The sequence below is a fragment of the Alligator mississippiensis genome, chromosome 6, assembly GCF_030867095.1.
Source record: "Alligator mississippiensis isolate rAllMis1 chromosome 6, rAllMis1, whole genome shotgun sequence".
In the NCBI taxonomy this organism is placed as follows: domain Eukaryota; kingdom Metazoa; phylum Chordata; order Crocodylia; family Alligatoridae; genus Alligator; species Alligator mississippiensis.
The window spans coordinates 57,055,415-57,080,993 of NC_081829.1; the positions used below are offsets into that span (position 1 = coordinate 57,055,415).

At 48.7% G+C, this 25,579-nt stretch overlaps 1 protein-coding gene across 2 annotated transcripts in view; it reads right to left on the minus strand.

Annotated features, from left to right (window-relative positions):
- CDH23 (cadherin related 23) overlaps positions 1-25,579 on the minus strand; it is a 565,943-nt gene that overhangs the window by 313,677 nt on the left and 226,687 nt on the right. For both annotated transcript variants that reach the window (XM_059729899.1, XM_059729898.1), the window contains exon 7: positions 23,213-23,407. In XM_059729899.1, the coding sequence (XP_059585882.1) occupies positions 23,213-23,407 (195 nt within the window). The remainder of the gene's footprint in view (positions 1-23,212; positions 23,408-25,579) is intronic.

A 25,579-nucleotide genomic window follows, 5' to 3' on the forward strand; every position in this document is an offset into this window, starting at 1 on the left:
CATGCTCTGCTGCTGCTTGCTGTGGTAGAGTGAAACTGCGGCTTGTCCAGGAGGCGTGGGGAGGCTGGAGCGACTCTGCTGCTGCACACTGCTTGTACGAGGCAGCACAGTGCCTCTGCCACGCACCCCTCCCTCCCACCCCACCCCCAACTCCGGCTGGACAAGCAATGGCAGGGAAGAGCCCTCGCTCCCAGCGCCTTCTGCCCAGAGCAAGCAGTGCCTGCATCATGCCCCCCAACATCCCGGCTGGGCAAGCAGCAGCAGGCCAGAGCCCCCACATCCTGCACCCCCTCACACCAGCTGGACAAGTAGAGGCAGGGCAGAGCCCCTGCTCCCAGCACCTTCCACCTTGCTGCAAGGGGAGCAGTCAAACAAGCTGCGAATTCTCCCATAGCCGGAGAATTCGCAGCTTGTTTGACTGCTTTCTCTCCATAGTGCTGGGTAGCCCAGCACTGCCTGCCTTGCCACAGGGGGAGCAGCCAGATGAGCTGTGGCTTCTCTCATGGCCACCCATAGCTCTCAGAGTGCAGTCTGACACTGCCGGCTTCCCCATACGCGGAGCAGTGGGGGAGCAGCCGGACAAGCCATGGCTTCGCTCCAGGGGCTATGGGCTGTTAATCATTTGGCTGGAGGATCAAGATAAACCCCATTGCTCCGGTGAGTTTAGGCATCATTCAAGAAATGGTTAGAAGTCTTTATGATGAACAGCAAAATTTGCAGAGGAACAAGATGCACCCACTGTTTCATAGATGCATGGGTCAGAAGGGACCTCAACAGATCATCAAATCCAACCCACTGCCTTGGGCAGGAAAGAGTGCTGGGGTCAGATGACCCCAGCCAAATGCCTATCCAGCCTTCTCTTAAAGACCCCCAAGGTAGGGGAGAGCACCACCTCCCTTGGAAGCCCATTCTAAACTCTGGCCACCCTTACCATGATGAAGTCTTTCCTGATATCTAGCCTAAATCTGCTCTCTGTCAGTTTGTGACCATTGTTCCTTGTTACCCCAAGAGGTGCCCTGGTGAACAGAGCATCTACAATCCCTTGCTGTGTCCCCCTAATGAATTTGTAGGCGGTCACAAGATCACCTCTCAGGCTTCTCTTGCAGAGGCTGAAGAGGTCCAGGTCCCTCAGTCTCTCTTCATAGGGCTTGTCCTGTAAGCCCCTAACCATATGAGTGGCCCTCCTCTGGACCCTCTCAAGTCTATCAACATCCTTCTTGAAGTACAGCACCCAAAACTGGGTGCAGTACTCCAACTGTGGTCTGACCAATGCTGCAGAGAAGGGAAGTATCACCTCCTTGGATCTATTTGTCATGCATCTGTCATTTCATCCCACTGATGACTCATGTTCATCTTGGAGTCCACTATGACTCCGAGATCCCTTTCTGCTTCTGTGCTGCTGAGAGGGTCACTTCTTAGCCAGTAGGTGTGCTGGATATTTTTGCGCCCTAAGTGCAGCACTCTGCACTTGTCCTTGTTGTGCTGCATCCTATTGTGTACTGCCCACTTTTCTAACCTGTCCAGGTCTGCCTGCAATCCTTCCCTACCCTCCGGAGTATGCACTTCACCCCACAATTTAGTATAATCTGCAAACTTGAACAGAGTACACTTCACACCCACATCCAAGTCACTGATGAAGATATTGAAGAGTACAGGTCCAAGGACTGAACCCTGCGGGACCCCACTACCCACATCCTTCCTGGTCGATACCAACCCGTCTACTACCACTCTCTGGGTGCAACCGCTAAGCCAATTTGCCACCCACCAGACCATGTAAACATCTATGTCACAGCCTCTTAATTTATTTATGAGAATGGGATGAGATACCATATCGAAGGCCTTGCTAAAATTCAAGAAAACGACATCCACCCCTACTCCTGCATCTAAGCATTTTGTGACCTTGTCATAAAATGAAACCAGATTGGTCAAGCATGATCTACCTGCTACAAATCTATGCTGGTTTCCCTGCTGCCCTATTTTTCCCGCTGGACTCCCACAAATATGATCCTTCATAATCTTTTCAAAGACCTTTCCAAGGATGGAGGTGAGACTGACTGGCCTATAATTACTTGGATCCTCCTTCCTCCCCTTCTTGAAAATAGGGACCACATTGGCCCTTTTCCAGTCCTCTGGGACCTGACCCAAGCGCCATGAGTGCTCAAACAGCTGTGCCAGTGGTTCTGCTATGACACTGGCCAGTTCTTTCAGTACCCTTGGATGCAGCTCATCCGGGCCTACTGACTTGAATACATCCAGTCCATCCACATGACTCTGCACTAAGTCAGTGTCGTCAGTTGGTGGTCTGGTGTCCCTCTGATGCCCATCTGAGAGCCCATTAGGAGACTTATCTTGACCCCTGTTCAGGAGCACAGAGGCCAAACACTCATTGAATAGTTCAGCCTTACCCCCTCTGTCTGTCACTAATTGCTCCTTCTTGTTCAGTAGGGGTCTTATGCTGCCCTGCACCTTCCTTTTACTCCCTACATACCTAGAAAAAGACTTTTTGTTTTCTTCAATTTGTGTTGCCAGCCTCAGCTCTGTAGTTGCTTGGCTTTTCTAACTGCCTCCCTGCAAGTGTGGGCCAAGTAGGTATACTCCTCCTTGGTAGCTTCCCCCTGCTTCCACCACCTATATGCCCTCTTGTTTGCCCTCAGGCTCCCCTAGATTTCCCTGTTTAGCCAAGGAAGTTTTTTGGTTCCTTTCCCCCTTTTCCCTCGTACTGGGATAGTCTCCCTCTGTGCCCATAGGATCACTTCCTTTAGAAACAACCACCCTTCCTGGACTCCCATCTTGTCAATACTCTTCTCCTGCAGTACGTTATTGACTAGACTCCTAAGCACACTGAAGTTAGCCTTCCTAAAGTCAAGCACTTCCACCCTACTAGTTATCTTGCCCACCCTATGCCGTATGGTGAATTCGACTGATTGATGGTCACTGTCCCCCAGATGACCATGAATCTACAGCTCCTCTACCAGGTCCTCCCTCATCACCAACACCAAGTCTAGTAAGGCATTCCCCCTAGTGGGACCGTATATCTCCTGCGTTAGGTGAAGGTCCTGCATGCAGGTTAAGAACCTATGTGAATGGTTGAAGAGACTCCTCCTCAAAAAAAGTTTTGACAACAAATATGTTGGCTGAGGCATTTCAACATTTGAAAGCTGCCATGTCCCTGTATGAGGAAGATGACCGTGACACTGAATGCAGTGCATCAGTGAATAGGGGCATATCCAACATATACAGCTGCTACAGATAAATTGACGAGCAAAAGAAGAGAACATCTGTCCAAACTTCCTTGGACACTTTCTTTAAGAAAGCAGACAAGACTCCAGAAAAACCTGCAGCCAAGACTCCTTCAAAGACTCCAGCCAAAAACCCTTCAGAAAGTTCAAAGTCACCTCAAAGAAGTCCTTCCAAATCAATATGATTGCTATTTACAATATAAATACATTAATGTAGCTATATTACTCATCTATAATTGACTGCGTATAAAATTATGGGTTATTTTTAGTGAAAATAGGGTACTGCGCCTTAGTTCAGGAACCAATCTCCCATTTATAACATTGTTTCCTACAGGAAAATTGGTTCCAAGTTGCAATGTTTTGACTTAAGATGCGGTTTCCAGGAACCAATTGTGTTGTAATTCCAAGGACTGCCTGTATATGTCTGGGAAGGGCCTCAAGTGTCATCTAGTCCAACCACCTATAAAGATATAGGATTCACAAGTCCTAGTTCTAAACCATCTCAGACAGATGCTTATCCAGCCTCCTCTCTATCTCACAGTAAATGAATCTAAACTAGAAGAGTTTACTCCTGGAATTGGTGGTAAATTATTATGGGTCAGGTTCCACTTGCTGCAGAATAGAGCCACAAGACAAACCAGTTACAGTGTAATTAACTGAATTACAGTATAATTTTTTAAATTAATGTTCATATCCATAGTACCATAGGGTTGGAAGGGACTTCAAGAGTCATCTAGTCTAGCCTTTTGCACAAATGATAGGTTCACTATTCCAAACCACCCCAGATAGATGCCTGCCCAGTCTCTTCTTCGAAACCTTTGTGAAGGACCTTGCACAGCTATCCAAGGCAGCTGGTTCTGCTGTCCCACTGTATACTTAGAGTTATGGGCAACTGGTGACTCCAGAGTCTAGGGCAGCACCAGAACGCTGTCCCAGAGGGTGGCGGGCCCCCCGCAGACGATCGCCAACCACGGAACCACCAGTGGTGAAAATGGAAGTGCACTTCCACCAGCACTTCCGGTTTCACAGTTGGTGCTTCCAGGGGGTGCATGGCCAATCTCAGGGGTGCACGTGCACCCCCTACATGTCACCAATGCTTAGAGTTAGGATGTCTGATCTCTGTCTAGACTGCTGCAGTCCTGCACTCTCTGGCAAAGGGGTACAATGTTTCTCTCTATTCTTCAAGGCACTCTTTTAAATAAACAAGAATTACTACCGTGTTCACCCCCAACTAGAGCTTCCCTTCCTCTGGATTGCTTTCCATCCACTTTATCACCTTAATTGCTCAGCTCTGGACCCCTTAAGAGGCTGGAAGATTGCTGTGTTCAGTAGCATCTCTCCCAGCTTCCCCTTGCTGACCATCTCATCTGCGGTTCCCTTCATGATGTCTTCTTGCAGCCATCATGCGATGAGGGTGAGAACAATATTTTTTTTGTTTTTTTCCTAAGGCACCTTTTTTCAAACAAGCAAGAGCCTTGGGAAATACCAGGAGCCTCATTTGGGGAAACCATAGGGACTCCTTTATACTTTTTAACAGTAAAAGTCCATAAACCTCATAGTGATCATATTACTCTCTAGGGGTGCATCCTCCCATGCAGGCACGTGCGCTTGCAGCAGCTCAAACAGGTACAAATTTGAACCATGGCTTTTTGCCTCAGCGCATGTGCCCAGATATGCACTTTGGTGTGGTGCAAGTTGCACCACTTGGAGCAAAATAACCCTGACTGGCTTCTCCAGGATCTGCAGCCAGGGAGAGTTAGAGCCTGGGGCCAGCACCTGAGCTGGCCCCAGCAGTGTAAAAAGCTGCCCTGTCCTGGCCCCATCAGTACAAAAAGCTGCCCTGGAAAGTAGCTCAGGGCTACTCGCTCTCAGGAGCTTCTGGGGCCCAGCCAATTGGTACCTGGGGACACTAAACCTTGTGCCAGCTGGACTGCTGAAGCATCCCTGAGCATTCCCTGCACCCTCTACCCACTGCAGCAGTCTGGCAGTGGGAGCTGCTGCTTGGCTGTGACCTGCTGTGCAACTGCCAAACCTGGATGGTGACTGCACAGGAGGAATGTGCAAAATTTCACCAGGTGTTTTGTTTCAAAGGTGTTTCAGTCCATTTCAATGTCCAAAAGACTGAATCCAAAACAAAAATGGAACACTTCAAAACATCTTTGAAACTAAACCAAAGCATCTGAAACATTTCAGAAATGTTTGGGATGTTTCAGAGGCATCCCCCAAGCATAGTCCGGCACAACCTCGCAGCCCTGCTTTAAAATGCCAGAAGGCTGGGGCCAGGTGGGGGATGGGGCCAGGCAGGGAAGTCTTGGGGGCTTCTCCTGCAGCTCCTCCAGCTATGCCTGCCTCTTCCTGGGCGGTGAGAGCCACAGGAGAAGACCCCATGGCTGCCCTTCCTAGCCCCCCCTCCTGGCACTAAAAAAAAAGCCCTGCACTCACTGGTTGCAGCAGTGGCGATCAGGGCCTCTGAGGGCTCATGGTAGAGCTCCCCTCCCCCCCCATGACATGGGGCAGCTGCCAAACGGGTGCCAGGTAGGGGAGGGGGTGATCCCCACTGCCCCACGCTGCAGCCAGGAGGCTGGGGCCGGGCAGGGAATGGGGCCAGGCAGAGCAGCCATGGGGAATTTTCCCATGGCTCCCCCTACCCGGAGAGAGGCTGGAACAGCTAGAAGAGTCATGGGAGAACCTGCAGCCACCCAGCTGTGCCTGTCTCTCCCCAGCTGATCCAAATCTCCGAAAGAGTATCAAAACTCAGAAACAGATTCGGCCAAATTGAAATGGAACAGTGATCCGAAATTCTGAAATGAATCACTGTCCTCTGAAACGGCCGAATCTGAAACTGAAATGAAACATACCTGTTTTGCACAGCTCTACTGCACAGGCAGTAGAGGCATCTGCCTCTCTGGGCCAGCTGTCAGTGGGCTGTGGCTGTAGAGTTGGCCTTTGTGCAGCACTACTGCCATGTGTGCCCCTTCCTAGCCGTCTGGGCAGCTATCACCCAGAAGATATTCCTAGTGTGGTGGCCTGCTCTGAACTGTCAAAGCACGTACTCCTGGCCCCAACTGTTCAGGAGGTCAGCCATCTCCAGCTTGGTCCAAAGTGCCAGCTCTGAGCAGGCTCCTCTGCCTGGGTCCTACCACATGCCTCCCTAGCAGGAATTCTGGTGTTCCCCATTTGAAAACTCAAAAATCCCTGATATAAAAATCCCAAAGTCACTGTAAAATACCCTGACATCCATGTTCCTCCACAATTAAAACAAAAGACCACTATATATATAGAATGCGAAGGAGAGGGAGAGAGATCAGATGTGCAATGTTTTATTGATATAACTACAGTGCTAAAGCAATTTGGAAACCGACCAGTGTCTCTATCATCATAATAAAATGATTTCTAAATATCTATATGTTTTGCTGTTTGCCTTTGGTTGTCCTACCATAGAGCAGTTAGAGTTTCCCCTGACCTTTCACTAACCAGGATGTGGGGACAGCTGCCCCTGCAGCCACAGCTCCTGCCAGCAGGTCTCATCCTGTCTGGCAGCTGGGCATGCACAGTGTGCTCAGGGGATGTAGACTTTGCAGGAGGGTGTGTGTGGGGGGGTGTAAGTGGATGTGGAGGGACGTGGGGGACCATGGGGTGTGTGGGTGGATCATGGGAGGACTGTGGGGGGGGGGGGGGCTGCTCAGCACACATGGGTGCCCTGCCCCCTGCAGGGCATACCTCCCCCATACAGCTCACGGATTGCCCCCCCCCCACAGGGCCACAGCCCCCCCAACAGGGGCCACAGCCCCCACAACAGGGGCCACATGGCCCCTGCAGGTCCCACATGCCCCACCCCTGCTTGCTCCCCTGTTACCTCTCAGCTCTGTGTTCTTGGGGAACCATGGCACAGTACACAGTCTGTCTGACTCACAAAGGACTCACCTCCTCCCCACCTCTGCCTGAACAAGAACTGATTAGAGGAAGGACTTACAAAAGGTAATGAAGATGCAGTGGGAGACGCATCTAAAGCCCTCCAGACAAGGGTGATAAGGGTGAGGCAACTCCCCATGTCTCATTTGCATCCAAGATTGAACCAGATGACAACTCATTTAAATGGGAGATGGGTGTAACAGGGGGGCCTCTCGGGGCTGACTTCCCAGTAGCCCAGAAAAAGGTGGGTGGGCCAAATGCCTGCCTTCTCGCCCACCGTGCCCTGTTGGTAATTAATTAATAGATGTCAATTAAGCGGGAAGCTGCCCATTTCTTGCCCTGATGCCGGGGGCACTATCTGCAGCTCTGTTCCTCCCCTACACCACAGCCCAAGCCTTGCAGATGGAATCTAGATGTTCTCACAATCACTGGCCCCAAGCTGGGCCCCAGAAACCTAGTGTTGAACCCCTCTATGATCCCCTCCATTCTGGTGGCCAAATCCGCCTTCATTCTCGGCAGCATAGCACCCTGAACTGCTTCCCCTTCCAGGTGTGGTCCCCCCAGGGACCTTTGGCTCACTAGCCCTGGACGACCTCCAGGCCAGTCGGAACCCCAGGCCCTCAGCTCTTGGGCGTTCCTCGCGGTGGGCCCCTGGCCCTTTGGCCCTTCTGGTCCTGGCCCCAGCATTGACCAGTCAGGGGAAGTCCAGACAGGCATGAGTCTATGGCCTCACTCACTTTCTCTGGGGGTCCACCCTCCAGACCCTACAAAGGGGTAACCCACCCGGTTGTGGGGGCTAGGGGTTAAGGCGCCCCAACCCGCCTTTCACCAGGGTGGTAACTGGCCTGGTATTTCCTGGGGGCTCCTGGACCACTAGGAGCCCCACCAGGCTACCCACTCCCAGCAGGGTGCAGTTTTAGGTCATGCCCGGGACCAGGAGCCTCCTGACCATCCCCTACAGCTCCTCCCTTACTTCCAGATGATACCAGCAGCCCTGCAGCCAGGCAATGTTGTTGCCTGGCTCCCAGCAGTGAAATGCCCTACTTATATGGCCAGCCCTGAATCTAAAATGGCTGCCCTAATCAGGCACCTGCCAACTGCTGGCTCAGGCCCTTAAAGTGGCAGGCACAAACAGTGTCCTGCCACAATGGGACAAGAATGCACCTTCATTATTAATCCTGCCAGGGGTTGGGGGGACTATCACCACTGCTAGCCCACTGGGCAACCCTTGTAAATCCAGCAGGCTAAGGCACTTAAGGGAACCCACACCTACTCTAGCCCCGGAATGATCTGTGGGGAAGGCAAGGGTCCGCAATGGGACACTTGCCTGCCTGTACACCAATGGCAGGAGCTTGGGGAATAAACAGGAGGAACTGGTTGTCCTGCTAAACAAGAATAACTACAACCTCATAGGGGGAATGGAGACCTGGTGGGACTCCACCTACGTCTGGGCCTCAGGTATAGATGGCTATACCCTGTAAAGGCGTGATTGTGAGATCATGACAGCACAGGGGATGGCCATCCCATCTTGGAGGAAGGGTAGCAAAAGGGTGCAGCAACCCCCTTGGCTCAGCAGGGAACTCGAGGACCTCCTACGCCTCAAAAAGAGAGATTTATAAAGGATGGAAGGTTGTAATTACCACCAAGGAGGAGTACTCAGCACTGGTCCATACCTGCAGGGAGTGGATCAGGAAAGCCAAGGCTACACTTGAGCTCTATCTGGCTTCACATATCAAGGATAACAAAAAGTCCTTTTTCAGATATGTAGGAAGTCAGATAAAAAGCAAGGGTAACACTGTAGTCCTGCTGAACCAAATGGGACAGCTGATAACCGACACCCAGGAAAAGGCCAACCTGCTTAATGGGTACTTTGCATCAGTCTTTCATCAGTCCAATGGGACCACCCTGCCTAAGAAGACACGGGACAGCCAGGGTGAAGGCGTATTTATACCCAGCATCAATGTTGACCTAGTAAAGGATCACCTTGAGAGGCTGGACACCTTCACGTCAGCTGGTCCTGGCAGATTACACCCCAGGGTATTTAAGGAGCTGGCACGTGTCATAGCCCAACCACTGGCAAAAATATTTGAAAAATCGTGGCACTCAGGTGAAGTACCTGAAGACTGGAAGAAGGCCAATGTGGTACCCATCTGCAAGAAAGGGCAGAAAGTAGATTCCAGGAATTACAGGCCAATCAGTTTGGCCTCAATCCCTGGTAAGACTCTCAAGAAAATTATCAAGGAGACCCTTCTGAACAAGCTGGCTGAGGGCAACATCCTGAGGGATAGCCAGCATGGGTTTGTCCCGGGTAGGTCTTGCCTGACCAATCTCACCTCCTTCTATGACTAAGTGACATATCACCTGGAAAAGGGAGAAGAGATTCATGTCATATACCTGAACTTCAAAAAAGCCTGTGATCTGGTGTCACATGACCTCCTCATGGAAAAATTGGCTAACTGTGGCCTTGCCTACACCACAGTCCGATGGCTGGGAAATTGGCTCCAAGGTTGGACCCAGAGAGTAGTGGTCAATGGCAGCGAGTCATTATGGCACTCTGTAACCAGTGGCATCCCCCAAGGCTCTGTCCTTGCACCGGTTCTCTTCAACATCTGTATCAACGACGTGGACATTGGTGTCAGAAGCACACTGGCTAAGTTCACTAAACTAAACTTTGGGGCATAGCATCCACACCTGAGGACAGGCTAGTGATCCAGGCTGACTTGGATAAGCTTAATAAGTGGGCGGATATAAACCTGATGATGTTCAATACTGATAAATGCAAGGTACTCCACCTCAGGGGGGAAAAAAACCCGCAGCATACTTATAGCACCACTGCTGAAAGAGACTTGGGGGTCATTATTGACCACAAGATGAACATGAGCCACCAATGTGATGTGGCAGCTGGCAAAGCAAACAAAACCCTGGCTTGCATCTATAGACGCTTCTCAAGTAAATCTCAGGATGTCATTCTCCCACTGTACTCGGCCTTGGCGAGGCCGCACCTGGAGTACTGCATCTAATTCTGGGCTCCGCAATTCAAGAAGGATGTCGAGAAGCTTGAGAGAGTCCAGAGGAGAGCCACGCTCATGATCAGAGGACAAGAGAATAGGCCTTATGAAGAAAGGCTGAGAACCATGGGACTCTTCAGTCTGGAAAAGTGCAGGCTCAAGGGGGACCTGGTAGCTGCCTGTAAGTACACAAGGAGTGTTCATCAGGATCTGGGAGAACATCTGTTCACCAGAGCACCCCAAGGAAAAACAAGGACCAATGATCATAAACTCCTACAAGACAGAAAAAATTTCTTTACTGTCCAAGCCCCCAGGACCTGGAATAGACTCCCTCCAGATGTGGTGCAGGCACCTACTCTGGTCTTATTCAAGAAACACTTGGATGCTTATCTTGCTGGAGTCCTTTGACCCTAGCTGACTTTCTGCCCCTGGGGCAGGGGGCTGGACTTGATGATCTTCAAGGTCCCTTCCGGCCCTAACATCTACAAAATCTATGAAATTTATTAGCATTTAGGATGGAGAACAAAGATTCCAAGGCAAGGACTGCACTGAATTCTGGGACCAGAAAAGCAGGGGAGCACTGCATGATGGGGGAACCCTGCTCCAAATGCTAATCAACCCACGTCTACACACACCCAACTCAGCAGTTATCAGATCAATTCTAGTAATTACTCCTTTACTGGTACCCAAAACATTGAATCTGGCCGTCTGTATTGTGAGCTCCCTCAGAGTAACGCCACCCATAGTCAGGAGTGATCAGTTTCTATTATCCAGCATATGAGCCATTGTTTACCCATAAACAAACCTAGTGCTCTCCCTTGAGCCATTTTTAGTTCTCTACAAAAACCCCTATCCAAGCTCAAATTTCTGTCCTGCTGCTTGGATCCAAAAGCTGCACCAGTTCCACTCCTTTTCTGCCTGGAATCCCTCCACAGGTCATGCTCAGAACTCTTCCTGTCTGCAAGCTCCAACAAACACCTGGGAACCTTGACTGGTTCAAGCTTCACTGAGTGGTGAGACCCCAACTCTCTCTTTTTCTCCTCCTCTCTCTCTGACTCCAGGAACCTGACTTTTATTCTCTTACTCCAGGCACAGCTTTCTAAATCTGACTTTTGCTAATCAAACTTGAGCTAGAGTTCCCCAAATACCTAACTGAAACTATGTAATAGTGTAACTGTTTTATTTGTCTTTCTTGTATGGCTATTACTACTGGTATCATCATAAGCTCATATACTTGGCAATAAAGAACTTTTATGGTCAAGCTGGTTGCAATACTCTCTCTCTGAACCTCACTTACTCTTCCTTCCCCTTGACCTCCCCATTTGCTCTGCAGAAACGCTTCTTTTACCTAAGCCAAAGATGCCTGTAATGCCCAAAACTATGGTGGGGTCTGTTCATCAAGGGAGTTATTGCTAGGACCATTGTGACAAGGGATTGGGACATGCTGAGTTCTGAGGTGCATGAAGGTATCAGCTGAAAGTGCTGATAGGATCCAGCCTGCTCAGACGTACTCTGTTAGCGTGTGTGTATGTGTGTCTAACTGCATTTATTATTGTCCTGCTGAAATAAGGGATGAACTGAGTTCAAGGTACATGAGGGTGTCAGCCTGTCAATGCTGAATAGTCCAGCCCGACTCAGAGGCACTCTGTTAACCCATGTGCTTGTCTGACTGCATTTTATTGTTGCCCTGATGAACTGAGTTCATGGCATATGAGGGTGTTAGCCTGTCAATGCTAAATAACCCAGCCTGGTTCAGGAGTATCCTGTTGATCTGTGTGTGTATGTGTGTACATGTGTTTGACTGATTTGGTGGCTGGAGGAACCCAGCCCCATTGAAACTGAGTCCTGCAAGATAGCTCAATTCGGGGTGAGGATTTGCAGAAGGGAGAGATACAGCTCCATATAGAAACACAAGTAACATAAGCAGCACATCGACAGAATTACAGAGACCCCAGAAATGTACCCCTAGGAAATGAGCACTCCACAAAGTGATGGGCAAATCTGGTAACAAACTGGTGGAGAATGTGGGCAGGACGTGACCCTAATTACAAGGTAATTGTTGAGTAGTTGCTGTAGAGTGGGGAAACTGAGGCACAGACCTGAGAAAGCTTTCTCTATCTTTTTTTTTCCTCTCTCTTTTATTTTCTATCAAACTAAGCTCCTTTAGCCAGGTCTCTTTCGCATAGACTATTTTATAACCTCCTGTAACTTTTAAAGTTAAAAATTGTGCTAAAATAACTTTAAGATGGTGCCATCAAGAGTTAAGAGTTATACCTTAGAATTAAGATTTTTAAAGCAATACTGTGTCTGTGGTAGAGATCTGAGTGACTGCATGAAAGAGGCTTTTGGTAGTGTGATAAGGGAAGTTGAGATGGCTGGAAATACCCCATTAGCTGTGTGCTTGAGACGGCTGGAAATACCCCCTTAGCTGTGTGCTTGAGACAGGAGAAAAACAGCAGACTAGAGAGATGCATAATGAAGAAGGGGAAATGTCCCTGGGAAAAGGGGTATTTCAAGGGTGAGAATCCCCTGACGGAAGCGAGTCTGGGCTCTGAACAGTATTGCACAACCATTAAGCCATGAGGTAGAGCAAAGGATGCAGCTGCTGCATAGGTATCATTCTATGCATGTTTGGTAATGGTTGAAATTTTAAAGGGGAGGCAGGAACTAGAGACTGAGAAAGAGCCGTTGCAACAGCATTTGAATGAATGTGAGACAGATGGGTGTGACTTTATAGCAGAAAAGCTTAAAATGGTGAATTTACTTAGAAATATGCAAGAGGAGAGAGACAAGGCAAGCAGGACTGAAGAGCAGTATAGGGAAGAGTTAACACACACAAAAGTGTTAGCAGAAGCAAAAGTGGCAACTTGTTTTGTGGCAGATGAAAACAAAGCAGCAAAGGCAGCAGCAAGCCATCAGAAGCGCGAGGAAGAGATGAGTAAATTGTGTGCCCAACTTAGTGCCCATAAAAGGGTGGTAGCAGTTGAAAGGTTAAGAGAGGATTGTGACTTTGATTCCCCTGGGAAGATAGAGATACCACCTGATGCAGTCCCCAAAAGCCCATTCAACCCCGAGTGGCCCAGCATGCATAATGTTGCCCCTATTTCCACAAGGGAGGTTAAATGCCTAGTTGCAGGAGCTGATCGTCCCACGATGGAGATGGTTACTGACATAGTGAGATGGTCTCCTAGTCAAGCCAAGGCTATTGCTGAGAGACTGGAGCCACTGAGCCGTGACACCGCCATTGCATGGCTGGCATGCATTTGGCAAATGTACCCCTCTTCCGATGGCATGAACTTAACTCAACTGTCTCAGTTATGCACTTCTCCTTGTGATGCAGATGCTCTGGACATAGGCATAGGTTCTTGGGAGCAGACTGCTGCTAGACCCCAGGAATGGATGATAAGTGCTTTTAAAATATTACTGCCTGCTTCTTCCCTTAAGAAACTGTATATAATGGAAGAGCAGAAACCAGGAGAGGCCCTGGAAGCTTACCTAATTTGAAAGAAAACGCTGACAGCTCTCTCTGATTCTTTACCCCAGACAGAAGAGAATGGGATTATAACTCTCCATTATCAGGGACCTGAATTGGTACACAGCACCTATGCAGGGTTAAATTCTCAGACAAAAATGACCATGGGGGCAGTGGATTTAGGAAACCTAACCTGGACTGAACTAGTGGCAAAAATCAAACAGGCAGGAGATTTGCTGCAAGAGACTGGTGTTTTAAAAAGACAAGCAGGCAAAAAGATTACATCAGAGCCTGTGCAGGCTATCACCTTTGCAAATAATGGTCCTCCCAACTCTAGCCCTGCCACCAGACCCCTGCCTTGTCTCCTGAGTGGAGGCTCCCAAGGGAGTCTCCTGATCAATACGGGTGCTCAGTTCTCCATGGGTCTGCCCAGCTGATCACAAGATTTCAATGTGACATATGAGAGAGACCCACTGTAAGGGCTACAGTGGGGAACCCAGCGATGTTAGCCCAATTGCTAGTGGACACCAGAGCATCGGTGAATATTCTAAGTCCCCGGTGGATTTCTGGAGGGAGACCCACCACTAAACAGGTTCAGTTCAGCGGGTATGGGGGAGAAATCCAGGAAGCTCCAGACTTGCAGGATGTTCCCTTAAAAATTGACAGGTTACAGGGACAAGTAGAATGCTGTGTTCATGAGGAAAATAAGGGAATGCTATGAGTTCCTTTCCTCTGAGCATTTCAGTTAACTTGGGATCCAGCTAATGGGATGTTAGGGAAGTTAGAAGGGGGGCCTGCAGAAATCTCTGCTGTGTATCATTGTGCTGCTGTAATGACACCCACTGCCACCCTAACCTCCATTAGTGATCCATGGGTACAGGAATTTCCCAGTGGGCTAAAAGTAAGGCAGAGTGTGGAAAAATAAATGCTGAGGTTTTGATTGAAGTAAAAGATCCCCCTCCTCAAACTCAATATAAATACCCAGCTGCAGCAGAGTAAGGCATTAAAAATACTATAGACTGTTTCTTGGAAGAAGGAGTGCTTTTGCCTATGCAGAGTATTTGCAATTCACCAGTATGGCCAGTCCTTAAGGCAGACGGGGCCACTCACAGAATAACAATACATTTCTGTGCATTAAATTTGGTCATCCCTGCAGCAGCTAAATACAATGAGATCTTAGCAGCAGTAGCAGCTGGATCCAAGTGGTTCTTTGTGATAGATCTGGCTCATGCTTTCATGGCTATACCTCTCCATCCTTCATGTTGGTATAAGTTTGCTTTTACCTATAGGGGACAACAATATGCCTTCAGCCAAACTCCCCAAGGTTTCCATTCTTCCCCTAGTATTTGTCATACCCATGTCACTAAAATGTGGAGGCATTCACACCCTAAACACCATTCACACATCATTTCATACGTGGATAACATTTTGATACACACCCCCCACTTCAGAAATAAATAGGGAAATCACTAGGGAGGTGTGGACTATAGTGCAGGAAACTGGGTTTAAAGTAAATAGAGAAAAGGCTCCGTTAGTGCAGCAACAAGTGAAATACCTGAGTGTATCTTTGGGAAGAGGGCAGGACTCCAGATCAGCAAAGGGTAGAAACAATAGGAAAGCTGCCTGTGCCCACAGATACACATTCCTTGCAAGCTCTCTTGGGAACTTTTAATTTCTCCAGAGAGTTCACTGAAATGTTCTGTGACAAAGCCAAGCCTCTGTACCACTTATTAAAGAAAAACAGGATTTGGGAATGGGGATCAGACCAACAGACTGCCCTGGCCACCTTGAAACAAGATGTGGCTAGTGCTCCTGCCATGGCTAACCAGATCCTGCCCTGCCCAATTGTGATTCACTTGGCATCCTCAGAGACAAGCATCAGAGCCACTGTCAAACAGAGGCAATGCAACAAGCTCAGAGTCACTGCATATGACTCCAAGTTCCTGGATCAAACAGACCAAGGCTTTACCCCCTATGAAAAGGAGCATCTTGCCTTGGTCTGGAGCCTCACACATTGGAAATTTAACATTAAAATGCCCCAGCCTCCCAGCACTTTAAAAAAAGCCCTGCACTCACTGGCGGTAGCAGCAGCTGTGGGGGATCTGGGGCCATGTGGCACAGCCCCTCCCCCCCGCCAACCCGGGCCACACTAGCATGATGGGGCAGTGGTGGCGCAGGTGCCAGATGGCCAGGGCTGATCCCAGCTGTCCCCCACTGCCCCGTGCTGCCACAAGGCCCCAGTGACCCCGACGGCAGCTCCTACTGCCAGTGAGTGGGGGCTTTTTTTTTTTTTTTTAATTGCAGGGATGCTGGGGCCAGGCAGGGCAGCAATCAGGAAGCTTGGGGGGCAGGTGGGGAATGGGGCAAGGCGAAGCAGCCATCAAGGAGTTCGGGGGGCAGGAGGGGGCTGGGTGGGGCAGCGATTGGGGAGGCTGCAGGAGCTATCAGGGGATGGGGCCAGGCAGGGCAGTGATCTGGTGGGCTCAGGGAGTGGGAGGGGGGTGGGGCCAGCAGGGGTCCTGCCATAATTCCATCCCCCCTCCTCCAGCCTCCTCACCATTCCCTACTTATCAGCATGGAGTCCAGGTCCAGCTCCCTGCATGGCCAGGCTGAGTGCTTCAGCACTAGTGCAAGGGCCAGCCATAGAGACACTCTGGCTGGCTACCACAGCATCTCTGTGGAGGATCCGAAGGTCCAGTTGCCTTAGGGCATGGTTCTGGACTGTGCCCCGCTTTTTTTTTGCCCAGGGTATTTTTTGACCCCTTGATCCAGGGGTCTAATTTTGCCCCTGCGCCGACCATTTTTTTTTTGTTCCCGTGAGTGCCTCTTCAGCACCAGCAGCCGATCAACTGGGGGTGGGGGGTGGAAATCTCCCAGGCACCAATTGCTGATTGGGGGGGATGGGGGGACAGCGCTTCTCAAGTGGGGTACCAGCCAGCGCTCGGCACTCCCCGGCTAACAAGGGCCAATTCCAGGGGGGGCACATGCCCCCCCCCACTCTCCATGCCCCCTCTTACATGTCGTCTATGTGCTTGTTGGTGTTCTAATTAGAACACTTTGAAGTGGACTCAATTCTTCTGCACCATTATATGTATTAAGCTGTCACATGTTTTTAAATGGCTATAAGCCTCTTTATCTAAACCTTGTTGAATGACATTTAGATAAAGTGTTCTGTAGTCACTTTTAAATGCACGGGGGCTTAATACACATGATGGTGAGGCATTTTAGAGTGACTCTCCAGGAACTGCTCTAATTAAAATGAGCCTCCCACCCCTCTCCTCCAACTCCAAACACATTTATAGGCAGCCCAGGAGGCTGACCAGACCTGCCAACTTCAGAAGCCCCTTAATTAGAGACTAATAATATAATTAATGTCAAGCTGCAAGAGTTCATTTGTTCAAGTCTTCTTGAACAAATCTGTTTCCCCCTTTAAACAAGGTTACAGATTTGCTTGGTTAAGGCAACTATATTGTGAAAGTATACCTGGATTTTTTCAAGACACTTGATTTAGTACCACATGATACTTTGATTAAAAACTAACAGAACACATATTAGATAGATTAAAAACCATATCATCACAAAATATAGTTAATGGGTAGAATTTTATGAGCAGGGTATTCTGACCAAGGTCCTTCAGGGATCAGTTTTTGGTCCAACACCACTACTTGGTATTTTTATCAACAAGTTAGACAATGATCTAGAACAGGGGAGGCCAACCTATGGCACATATGCTACAAGTGGCACAGGCACGGCTGGTATGAGTGGCACACGAGTCCTGGGCACTCAGTAAAAGGAGGTAGCTTTCGATCCATGCTCACCATATAAAATTATAGATCTTGGCAGCAAGATTTCCTTTTGCTCTGCAGTGGTCTTCCCCAACTCTGTACAGCCAGAACCTCAAGTCCCTCTGTGCCTCCGTTCCAGCATCCCAGGTACAAACCCTATTAGGTATACCCCTGTGGGAGAGGGAGCAGGAGGAATCAGAGAGGTATTCGGGGAGAGGGCAGGCTTAACTTGGGGCCTACCTGCCAAAATTATTGGCCACTTGTGATCTAAAATCTTTGCTGCTAGAATTTACAGGCGGCACAAAGGTTGGTGGAGTAGTATGTAAAGAAAAGGATTTGTTGTTGTTTGCTATTCAAATCATGTGCTTATGTGGTCACAATCCAGCATAACATGCTGTAATACAGCCAGAGATATGGTAACAAATTAGGGAACAAGAATGCAGATTACACCACAGGATGGGAAAGCAGCAACTCAGAGATTTGGGGTGCGTACAGTTGTTACATGGAGAAATTTGGGAGGTTAGAGTGAACTAAAAATGGCCAAGCAATCTAACTCAGTGATTAGATATGTGTTAGGAGCCCAATCAAAGGCAAGTCAGGGGAGGGAGAGGCATGGGTGGAATTGAGGGGGCTAGCAGGATTGCAAGGGATTGGTGGAATCAGAGGGCTAGCAGGGTCCAGGGAGGGGTTGGTAGAGTCTGCAGGGGCTTGTGGGGAGGGGATTGGTGGGATCAAAGAGACTCTCTGATTTTGCCACCTCTTCCCCGCAACAGACCCCAACCCTCCAGCCTCTCCCCCTGATCCCACCAACTGCTCCCAGTGCTTGTTTTATTGTCATTCACTAGTGTCAGGAGCCCAAGAGAAGTATTTTGAGGTGGGGTGTGTGGCGGGCCAGTAGGGGGAGCTCCTGCATTGAGCCTCCCACCTCACTATGCCTGTCCACCTTCCGGACTTCACGTGTCTCTCCAGGGGCGCCTAAGCCCTGGCAGACCCCCTTTCAAGCCCCACCGCAGAGTCCGGGGGTAACGTGTGCTGCCACCACCCCGAGAAGGGACTGTCTGGGACCTGTGTCCTTGGGGAAACACAGGCCTAATAGTCCAATGGGTACTCGACACAATACAAGAAATTGGGGCACTTCCCCAAGTTGGGGGCCAAAAAGGATAGTTTCCCTTAGTCTGCAAACCCCAAGGGCCTCCTAGGCATAATTAAACCCACCCCTCAATAAGTCTCCTACACCAGTCACAAAGGAGAACTTTATTGGTTACAGAGGGTAGGGTTAGAATAGGGTACAGGGTAGGGCAATATCAGAGAAATCCCATAGAGCAAACTTCTGTGGCTGCCGTAGCCTTTGATCTTGCATCTGAGTTACTGCAAGCTATATATCTAGTTGGATTTCAGTTAGCTTACTCACAGGTATCATCCAGAGGCAGCTGGAGAATCCTTCTGGAGGCAGGCAGTTCCTTGATCATGAGTTCTGAGAGACAGAGCAAGTTTCAGATGGTACAGCTCTTCTTTGATCCTGAATATCCCTCATGGCTGCTGGCACCCTCCTCCTGGGCAGTTCTTAAATTATATAGCCCTTGTGACCTCATTTACGTGGTCCAATGGAGGCCAGCACCTGTTGGCTATCAGCCAACCAATTTGAAATACATCACTAGTTGCCCGGCAGCCTCTAGCCCACCAGGAAGGAAGCCCCTCACCCAGGTATGTGATGCCAGTCACGTAGGCAGAGGGAGCAGGTTTCCTCCCTCCCTCAGGAATGTATCAAGCTCAGGTTACCCAAAGAGATAGGGTAAAGGTATGTATCCTCTGCTGGGCCCATCCTAATCACAACTGTTACATAGCAGAGTTTTGAGGGGAGAAACAAAGGTGGCTTTCTGCCACAGGATGTATGGATCGATGGGGGGCAAGCAGCTCTGCAGGAGGGGCTGGTAGGATTGGGGGGCTAGCAGATCTAGATTGGCTGGGGGTTGGTGGGGCCCGAGGGTGTTGGCAGAATTGGTGGGCCCTCCCCCAACTAAGAGCTATTTTTAGCCTCAACCCATCCGCTAATGAACCCCTCTGCAAACCAACCCCCATCTGCCGATCCAACCACACTTCTCCCACCCCACCCTACCCCAATTTGCTTGAATTACGCTCCCAGCACCGGCAAAAACCAAGCAAATGTCAGTAAAACTGGCATTGGGGAAGGTTTGATGGGCTTGGGGGGGTGCTTGGTGGGCTTGGGGGGGCTAGCTGGCTAGCTAGTCTGTGGTGGGGGCTTCATCTGTAGGTGGAGGGAAGGCTCAGGGAGGGTAAAAATAGCCTGGGGCAGGAGGTGGAGTGGGATAGGAAAAACATATTCTCAGGGCTGGGGCATGATTAGGTGTTCTCAGCCTCAGGACTGTATTCTGAAGACATTCATTTACACCAGTCTGACCCAGAGGTGGGCAATTATTTGGAGTGCAGGGCCACTTAAGAGTTTTTGTGAACTATTTTTGGGCTGGGGCGGGGGGAGGGCTGGGGTTTACTGACATGGCCCAGAGAGTGGGATGCTGACAGGGAGGGTGGAGGATTTAGTCTTATCTGGCCCTGGAGACCTCTGCCCCCCCATCTACTGCTGGGGGTGCCAGACAAAGTGGGTAGGCAGGCTCTCCACAGAGACTAGCCTGGGACCCCTGCAGGCAGGGCATGCTTGGGTGGGCAGATGGGATAGGGCCAGGGCTGGGGCCCAAGGCAGACCTATGTTTTGGTCCCTGCATCCCTGCCCATGGAACTGAAATCCCACCATGCTGCCCCAGTTCTGCTGGATACTCAGGGACAGCGGGACTAGTTGCATGTGTCACAGCCTAGGCTGCCCCCTGCACCTGGGCTGGGTAGGGTTGAGGGACACACCGCAGGACAGATAAAATCCCTTGGATTTGGCCTGCGGGCCATATTTTGCACACCCCTGGTTTAACCGTGCCTGATTTAACTTAGTGAACCTCTCACAGTGAACTAAAATTAGATCAGACTGGCCATTTTTAACTGATCTAACCTTCAGGGAATGTCTGTAGAGTTCAGCACTTACATTGACCTAACTAGGGATCTAGGTGTAAGGTCCACATATGGACAAACTAAGTTTGATTGTGCAGCTATTTTTAACTTGATCTAACCTCCCCAGCATCTGTATGCACCCATACATAGAATCATAGGGCTGGAAGGGACCCTGAGGAATCATTGGGTCCAGCCCCATGCATGAGCAGGAAAGACATCTGGGGTCAGGTGACCCCAGCCAGGTGACCGTCCAGTCTTCTCTTGAAGACCTCTAAGGTAGGTGATTGCACTACCTCTTGGGGGAGTTTGTTCCATAGTCTGGACACCCTAGTTGTGAAGAAGTTTTTCCTAATGTTCAGCCTGAAACTATGTTCCAAGAGTTTGTGGCCATTGTTTCTAGTTTTCCCCCAGAGCACCCTGGTGAACAATCGTTTACCAAGCCCCTGATGTATGCCTCTGACATAGCGGTAAGCCACAACCAGGTCCCCTCTCAGCTTTCTTTTCTTTAGACTGAATAGTCCAAGATCCCTGAGCCTCTCCTCGTATGGCTTGCCATGCAAGTCTCTGATCATATGGGTGGCCCTTCCCTGCACCCTCTCAAGCTTTAGCACATCCTTGTTGAAGTGCGACACTCAGAACTGAATACTCCAGCTGTGGCCACACCAATGTTGAGTAAAGCAGGATAATCATGTCTTTGGTTTTACTGAAGATGCATTGATTGATGCATGCCAGAGTTTTATTGGCCCTAGCAGTTACTGCATTGCATTGCCAGCTCATATTCATGTTGGGGTCTACCATTACCCCCAAAATCCCTTTCATTTGTAGTGCTGATCAAGTTACTGTTGCCCAGCCTGTAGGTATGCTGGGGGTTCCTTGCTTCCCAAATGCAGCACTTTACATTTCTCTATGTTGAACCTCATCTGGTTCCGTTCTGCCCAATATGCCAGCCTGTCTAGGTCTGCTTGTAGCTGCATCCTAGCTGTGGGTGTTTCCGCATAATCCCATATCTTGGTGTCGTCCGCGAACTTGGCCAATGGGCTTTTTACCCCCTCGTCATACTTGTGAGATCTCAGTGATAATCACCTCAAGATAAACTTTCAGTGCAATGCTGTGGTAAACCCTGCCCTCCCCCCCAAATAAAAAACCCAACCCCTAACCCTATCTTTGGAAATACAAGGGGAGATTTTCAAATTGAAGGAAGGAAGTGGTCTTCCCTCTGTACACAGCATTGGTAAGACTGTTCCTAGGATAATGCGTCAGTTCTGGTGTCCATATTCCAAGAAATATGCAAATGTTGGAGAGAAATGAAAGAAGGGTCAAAAAAATGATTGAAGGGTCGGGAGACCAAGTATACAATGAGTGTTTACAATAGGTTTAAGAAAAGCAATGTTTTGCATATCAAAGAGAAAGTTGAACAACATCTTGAACACTGTGGATGGGTACATACACACAGAAAAGATGTCCACCAGTGTGTGGCTTTTCATTCTTGGTGGCAAAGATGTAACATGATTCAAAGGGTTGGGAGGGACATGAGGGTAGGTAATTCAACCTTGGAATAAAACGCAGTTTGTTAGCAGTAAAGGTAATTAAACAATGGAACAGCTTATCTGGGAGGCAATGGATGCAACAAAATTTTTGCAACAAAATTAGCTACTTTTCTAAAAGCCATGTTTTAGTGCAGCTTTTGGGAGAAATTCTACAGTTCTGTGTGCAAAGGTTGGGCTGAACAGCCATGGTTCCCTCTGGTCTTGAAGATGGCTGTGAATAACCCTACTCATTCCCTCCCTTCATGATGAGAACAGGAAGGTCTGTATTGCCCTCAACATGCTCATGACATTTGCTGTTCTGCATTAAAACAATGACTCTAATTTAATCATATGCTCCACAGCCTTAGCCTGTTGCCTGCAGGGGTCAGGAAGGATCTTTTTCCCCCCTGATGCATAATTGACCAGATGTGCTTGCAAGAGGGGTTGCCTTTCTCTGAAGCATCAGAATTAGCTACAGTTGGAGACAGAGACTACAGGTGGAGGCAGAGTGGCACAGCATGCTAGAAAACACTTCTACACTAAACATACCTTTACTATATAGACGTGGCCTAGATAGTGGTTTTCAACACTTTTTCATTTGCGGACCTTTAAAAATTTTGAATGGAGGTGCGGACCCCTTTGGAAATTTCAAATGGAGGTGTGGATTCCTTTGAATTGTAAGTGTGGGTATTCACATACTTTTGATTGATCATGGTCATCTTTCACAGACCCCTTAGACATAGTCTGCAGACCCCCAGGTATCCACAGACCACAGGTTAAAAACCAGTAGCCCAGATAATGCAATGGTTCTGACCTGAAATACAATGAAAAGTCTCTGCAAAGGAACGTATGTCTTTAGAACAGGAACTGGCTGGTTTGGATCCCACTGCCTTGTGCTCATCTCTGTTACAAGGCTGGTAAAAGGATGTTTGTTTTAGTGTCATGGACAAATTTAAAGAGCTGGAGGCACTTGGCTGTTTAGCCCATACTTACAGCCATTACCCTGATGTATATTTTTTCTTACATTTAACCTGCCTATGTCTACCTGAACATTCAGAAGTTCCATTAACAAGTGTTGCCATCTAAAGTATTCTAAATTAGAATGTGAAACTCATAATCTATGAGAAATCTGCGTTCCAACAGGAAGGAGGAAAAGGGGAGGTAAAATGGGGAAATAATAGATCCTTTCTACTGCAACTCAAGATCCTTGTTTGTTAAGCAAAAAATTAGATGAAACCAATGTCCTAAGACTCACCGTTGCATTGACCTGGAGTTGGTAGGCCTGAGTGACTTCATAATCCAGCCCTCGTATTACTGTCACAATGCCACGGGCACTGTCAATAGCAAAGAAGTTGGATGGAGGCTGAAAGGAATAAAGCACACTTCCTCCTGCTCCCTGGTCTGGATCTGTGGCATTCACTATGAAAATCGGTGTTCCCACTGGTGTATTCTAGAAATAAAGAAATAAGACAATAAACAAAATTTATTTCTTGTAGCACACTGTTTTCCCATCAAAACCACAATTATTTTTCCTTTCCATGCCAAAACCAACACCAAAACATGCAATCTTTTTAGTCCTATGTTTTTAGGAAGTTTACATGATGTACAGCTGCTTTTTTATTACAGCTTCGCAGTAGCTATAATAGTTATTACACAGTTAGAATTACTGACATACAATTGCGGTTAAGAAGACACTTTCATTATAAATCAGGGGTGTCACAGATAGGGTTTGTGGGCTGGATCCAGTCCATGGAACCATGTGATCTGGCCTGTGGGTCTTGGACCAACCCCATGTGGCATGCAGAGCCGGTCTGGGCCATGGTTTGGATCTGGTGCCACAGGCATTGCTCAAGGCAGAAGGGCTCAAGTCCAAGGCACAAGCTGCTTGCAGCCCCATGCCAGCCCAGCCCTGTATATTGGCTTCTGGGCTGGTCAGGATTGGGACCCAGGTTGCCTGTGATTGCTGGAACGGGAGTGTAGGGCTGTCTGGTGTGGTGCTGCACGCAGTACACACCCTACCCCATACTGCAGTAGTATACACAGCATTAGGTCCAGCCCATATACCATTATACCATGTACTGGCCCTGCTCCCAGGCTTGTGCTGCCTGTGGTGCACAGGTTAGACTGCCAGCACTGTGGGCACTTCCCCCAGCACAGGGGCTGGCATGAGGTATGTTCTGCCCTGCCTGACATCCCTGCATGTTGGCTCTGCCATGATTGGGTGGCAGGGGGCCCGATCCTACACAGCCCCAGAGCTGTTGCTCAGGGCTAGTCTGCAGGGTCTACATGCAGTGTGCATCCCAAGCTGGTTTTCTGAGCCATGGGCAGTGCTTGTGGTGCCAGGTCCAGCCTGTGCACCTACTGCAGCACCAGCCCCAGAGTGGGGCTGGCATGCTGTCTGCTAGGGCTTTGCGAAATGGCACTGTTCTGTTTTGCCTTGAGTTTCGAGGTTTCAACGGAACAGTGTTCCGTTTCGAATTTCATTTAAATTCGAAACAGCTGTTCCGTTTTGCTTCATCAAAACAGTGAGGCTGTTTCGACATTTCACTAGATTGGGCAGGGGGCGGGAAGTCACCCCAGCCAGGCTGACTCCCTGCCCAACTCCCGATTTAGCGCCGGGGATGGGAAGTCAGGGCTGACTTCCTCGCCCTGGCCAGATCTTGCTGCCGGGGATAGGAAATCAGCCCCGCTGGACTGACTTCCCATCCCCAGCGCTACGGTCGAAACTTTTGGACTTTCAAAATGTTTTGACTAGCCTTGTTTTGTTTCGAGGCTGTTTTGAAGCCCTTTGTTTCATTTCGATTTTGCTGTTTCAACCTCTAAATGAGTTGAAACAGTGTCAAAACCAAATGACCGGTGAAATTTCGCACAGCCCTACTGCCTGCATCACAAGGCATCACAAAGCAGTGCTGCTGGACTAGCACTGGCTGCAGCGGGGGACAGATGTGTTTGCCACCCTTGTTCCTAAACCTCTTTTTCAGGCATTTATAGCTTCCTAGGAAAATTAATATTTTAACTGAAACTTCTTGTTTCCAGCCCAAAGTCATGTTTATTTCAACATTAAATCACTCTCCATTTTTCACCCCAGTGCACTTAAAATAAAAAACAGAAAAACTGCATTAAAGGCAATATTATTATTAGAAATTTACACAAAGTTTAAAGTTCAAGTTCCCACAGAACTGCAACCTGGCCATATCATGTATATATTAAAGGCTAAGTTTCATAAATGAACCTGCATGCATATTATATGCAACGGAATGCACGAGATTGGCAACTGGAAACACAGTTTAGCATTTCCTGCTACTAAAGTTAAAAGTAGTAAGCACAAATCCATTTTGGGTGGAGCAGATGCATTGCTATATACAGAAACAGGCATTTAAGATGTGCTTCTTCAAAAGCAGAAAAGATTCCCATATGTGCATTAATAAAGATGCTACATATAAGCAAGGAAGCCAATTAGACCATAACATCTAACTCCAATTAGACCATAACCCAGGCATATTTATATTAAATTCATAGCACTGTTAAGAACTGAATAATCACAGGATTGATGCACATCTAACACTTGCAAGGGACATAACAAAGGTCATAAATCAGGCATATTAATGCCTGACTATGGGCA